Raw genomic sequence first — 5,043 nt, forward strand, 5'->3', positions numbered from 1 at the left:
AGCCAGACCTTATCTAGTAGTTGTACTCTTAACAAGTATGTGAAAAAGTAGAATTCGGGGTACACAATGAAAGTTTCAAAGAAAAGAACAATGAAAAAAATATGTTTTTTAATGTTTGGGTCTCTTGGTGGTGTAGGTGACGAATTAAGAATCGAACTTCAGAAACATGTTTCAGTGATTGGAAATATTTCTTAAATATTTGGCCGTTTTTTGACTATATACTACTTACTTACTTACTTCAGGGTTCCTTAGTCCACTGTTGAACATTCCTATAAACTCTTCCACCTCTTTCTGTCTGATGTTTCTTTAAACCAATATTCCTGTATTTTGTCAAGTCATCTCTCCACCTCTGTTTCTGTCTTCCTCTATTTCTTTTACTTTCTCTGGGTATCCCTTCTATCTATTTTACTATATAGGTCTATGTATACATATATTTTATTTAATCATATAAGGGATTACAATCTATTAACCAGATTAGTTCTATAATTCTTTGTGCTTATTTTCTGGACGCATATCCGGTTAGGGAGTGCCTTCATTAAGCCCGGTATAAATCTCAATTAATTTCCACAGATTGGGAAGTTGTATTCAGAGGAAACGCAGGAGTTGCTAGTCCTAACCTGCTAGATTTGTGGAAAGGTGCAACGACGTTAAATGCTGATGTTGCTGAAGCAAAGAAAGTGGACGGCACTTTTTCTGCTCCTTACAAAAGTTCATTGGTGGAAAATTGGGGTGCCCTAGACATCAAGAAGGTAACTTGTGTAACTTGTTCTCTCAGAGAGTATCTTTTAGGATAAATAAGTAATTCAGAATTAAAGTTTTCTTTTTTAAACTTTCAATGACGCAGGTATTTAGAACACACTCTCTAACCAACCAGTCTATTTATTCGTAGGTCAAATTTGCTTTCTATGACGACGGCGAAGAAGTGATGACATTGATATTTAACGGTGTCGGGAGTAATAAGATGAACTGGTTTAGCAGGGCTCGCTTGTTGCAGACACCTTACCCAGACATGCTTACTTCCAGTTTTAATAAGTTTGCTATCGATCCTTCCGCTGGGTAAATCTTTACATCTTCATTCATGTATTTTATGTATTTGCTGATTAACATACATACAAGACGTACTAGTCTATCTATTTTCAAAACCTTAATTGTTTGAAAGGAGGCTTTGGCATCCAAGCCTTAAAATTGACATATTATTTATTAAGTTATTACACAGTGTACTACACAGAATAACGAGGTTGTATTCGATTGTAGGAATACGGGCTTTCTATTCTGCCCCACCATGACAAAAGGAAGTAACTGACAATTTTTCAAAAACGAGTTTTTTTAGTCACTATCAAAGAACTAATAATTTGAAACATATTGATATATTTGAGTATGTTCAAATCCCACTCATTAAAAAGTAATTAGCAACATAAAAAGGAAGTAAGAGACTAAAAATACAGTAAAAACCACCAGAAAAGGAAGCAGGTGACAAAATCATCATGCTCCATATTCCTTAATTACTCAAAGCAATGCAAACATCATTCCTTCCTTTTGTCATGATGGGGCAGTATAGGCCAAGCACGTATAACATCAAAACACACCGCTAGGTTGCAGTTTTTTTACACAATTATAAGCCCCCCGCTCGAATTTGACTCTCTTTAAACTCCTTAGACATGTTTAATTGTACATTTAAACATAAATAGGACTCTCACGAATGATTATGTTTTTATTCTTGCCCACTATACGAAATCGTGATAAGATCATCTTTGGTGACTTATTCGGTCTATTTCACAAATAAGTCTTAAATTTTTGGCCTAGGCTGTTAAATGTTTTTATCATGGAGGCCTATTGCATAAATTTGGCTGTTACAATGGTTACATCGAACCAAGTTTGTGAAAAATAAAATACATTGTAGATTTATGCACTCCAAACGGCATTACAAAATTGTTGGTGGCCTACAATAAACATAGACCTATGTTAGCCTTAATATGTTAGCCTGAAAATTATAGCACTTCATGCAAGCAAGACCTCTAAGCGCTTCACATCATTACACCCGATCATGGATCAAGCACAATGGCACACTCCCAACGTTGAACTCCTTGATTTTGAAGCTAGGTGTAAATAAATCAGCGCAATTTCTGTTTGTACATAGCAGGTTCCCACTCCGGGGTGGAGAGATACAAACCCGTAAGTAAAGTGCCTTACCCAAGGACACGAGAAAAATTCACGGTGAGGAATTGAGCATACCTCTAATTGATAAGCAGACTTACAACCGCTGTGAAACACCACTATAGGTGTATAACCATATCAGTCATTTAGCCGTTATAGGTGTGAACATATTTCTAGTATTATATTTCATATTTGTAAAGAAATAAACAGTATTGATAAACAGTATTAGAACACATTGTTCTTTCATTAGCAAAAGCTCCAGATTTCCAAAAATCTAGCTTAGGAGGTTGGATGTAACACAGATTTAGACACATTTATTTATTATTATTTCTTAGGCCTAATTAGTGAACCCTTTTCGATGACACTCACTCCTCTTCATCCACTGGCGCCATCACTAAGTTGATCTCTTCCTCCATTAAACGATAACTGGAATTTATTTAATTAACTCCGCTAAGGAGGTTATATATTCATCGCCGTCTGTCTGTCTATTAGCAAAATTATGGAAAAACTAAGGAATGGATAATCATATTTGGCATAATACCTTAAAAAAGAGATTATTTAATTTTGGGAGGAAGAATACGACGAGGACAAGGTCAAGATCACTGAAATTCGGTTTTACCCCCGAGCATAAAAGAAAATAATCTAATCGCCCATCATCGCGGCCTGTGTATTATTCGGTATTTAGGCACAGGGTGAACAATAATAGAATCGCCCATCATACACCTGTGTTTTCTTCGGTATACAAACACAGGGCGGGGGTATGTTTTCTATGGAGTGACTGCTCTAATTCAAGTTGTTTCCGTTTTTCCCAGTTAAATTCAGGGCGATTCCGATCTTCTGTTTGGAAAGAGGGGTGCTTCACTGTGTTGTCCTCTTTTAGGGCCAACTCATAATGACAGCACTTTTTAAAATCATATTTTGCAGCACTTGTCCCCAGTGTCGTATGTGGTACATAAGCAAGAATCACGGCGGATGCCCCAATGACAATGGCTGGGTAGCTGTTACAGGCCATCAGGTATGCTTATGGGACAGGGCACAGGGTGACCCAGCACCTCGCTTCCTCTATTCCTCCACGGACGGTGTCATCAATTGGCAATCAGGTAAGTGCATATCTTGTTTATTGTAAAATCAACATTATTATGTTTATTTATGATGTTTTTCTCGACTGTTTGCGTGTCGGTATATATTAAATCAAATAAAAATCAATAACAAATAATTATTCGCAATTTTTGTTTTCAGAGCCTCCTGCCAAAGCCAGTGTGATGGCAATTTCTATTCAAACAGGTGTTTAGTGCGCATTGCCCACACTTTAACAAATGAAACATGTTGAAGAAGATGGCGGGGACTGTCATTGTAATTCTGAGTCTACTAATCTGCCTAAATAATCAAACATTACATTTTATTAACAATTCATAAAATATCTCATGTGTCTATAGATTTAACTAAACAGCTGAATTACATGATCTTAAAAAGAGTACTAAATTTAAATTAAAACGTACAAACCTACGATACTAATGTGACTCGCTTAGAGGCCTTGCTGGCATTAAGCGTTATAAGTCTGATATATTATTATTATTATTATTATTATTATTATTATTATTATTATTTATATTATTATTATTATTTATTATTAATATTATTATTATTATTATTATTATTATTATTATTATTATTATTATTATTGTTATTATTATTATTAATATGAATAAACACTTCTTATATTACTCAGCTGATTCTATTGTGTTGTATAAGTTATTGCTTGATTAAATTGTTTTCTTAGTTTGATTAAAGATTTCTCTCTGTTCATGTATTTTATGTCAACTAACGCAGAACCTGTTCAATGATTATTATAAATATTGTAAATCTATGAAATAAAAACCACTAGGGTCATTCCCTCTCCTTTGGACAGGTCTGGACCCTGTCATACGACACCACAACAAAGTCGTGGCCTAAATGTTAATTTGCCTATCTAAATAAATATTTGGGACATACTTATAACAACTATCTCTGTGAACCAACCCTATCAGGGATTTATTATTTCGGAACCCTGACCAAGGGTCTAGTCGGCCCATTAGTTCAGACCCCTCTGTTGGACATGACGGCAAAACTTTGGAGCCACCAATGTGTGACCTTCCTTCATCTAAAACATCCACACCCGTGTGAAAATGAACCCAAGGTTTACCCCTGTGAAGTTTACAGGTATGTTGGCTTGCGTGTACGTTCCACTATCAGTCCCAACTATGATTGAGGCTGAGGTAAGAATGGAATAGTAAATCTTGAAAATAGCATCATTAATTTCTTTTCGAAATAGCTTTGTATTTAATTCCCGGAAGAATTAACCACTACCTGAAGACCATTAAGCTGTACCATTAATATAAATATATAATAATAATATAGCTCACATATTAAATGATTGATAAACTGAAAACTTTGGTATTGTCACATAAACATAGTGCGGGCCTAGGCACAATTTTCAATAGGGATGCTTTTTCCGAGCAAAGTGTGTCTATGGGGATGGGGCTAACCAATCTCCGTCAAATTAGCATTACCATATATAATGATTTATAAGTTTGTGCTCGAATGCGGGGACCCCCTGTGGCTTGTATTGGCTTTCGTCGGAGCAAGACGTGTTCACTTGTAGCTCTCTAGCCTGGTACGCAAGTACAGTAATCATGTATGCCTTATTATTGATATACATTTGTATTGCATCTAAATGTACGAGGCAATTGGATTATGAAGGGCCCGTACATCATTTACGTTTTGCATTTATCGGCAATACAAAATGTTTTTTTGAGTTGTTTGAGCTGAATCTGACCAGGCCCTCCCTGGTATATCTTAACCAATCCAGGCAAAGGGATAGTCGGCCGGGACTACTACTGATTCAAATTA

General features: G+C 35.8%; 1 protein-coding gene across 1 annotated transcript in view; it reads left to right on the top strand.

The window, feature by feature from the left end:
• Positions 1-3,762, top strand: part of LOC117104819 — a 5,135-nt gene extending 1,373 nt beyond the window's left edge. The window contains exons 2-5 of the mRNA XM_033245663.1: positions 571-749; positions 890-1,056; positions 3,079-3,254; positions 3,394-3,762. Coding sequence (XP_033101554.1) covers positions 571-749; positions 890-1,056; positions 3,079-3,254; positions 3,394-3,446 — 575 coding nt within the window. The 3' untranslated portion in view covers positions 3,447-3,762. The remainder of the gene's footprint in view (positions 1-570; positions 750-889; positions 1,057-3,078; positions 3,255-3,393) is intronic.
• Positions 3,763-5,043: the final 1,281 nt, after the last annotated feature.

This window comes from Anneissia japonica, unplaced genomic scaffold (genome assembly GCF_011630105.1).
Source record: "Anneissia japonica isolate Jap-2015-1 unplaced genomic scaffold, ASM1163010v1 scaffold2834_len698180_cov181, whole genome shotgun sequence".
NCBI lineage: Eukaryota > Metazoa > Echinodermata > Crinoidea > Comatulida > Comatulidae > Anneissia > Anneissia japonica.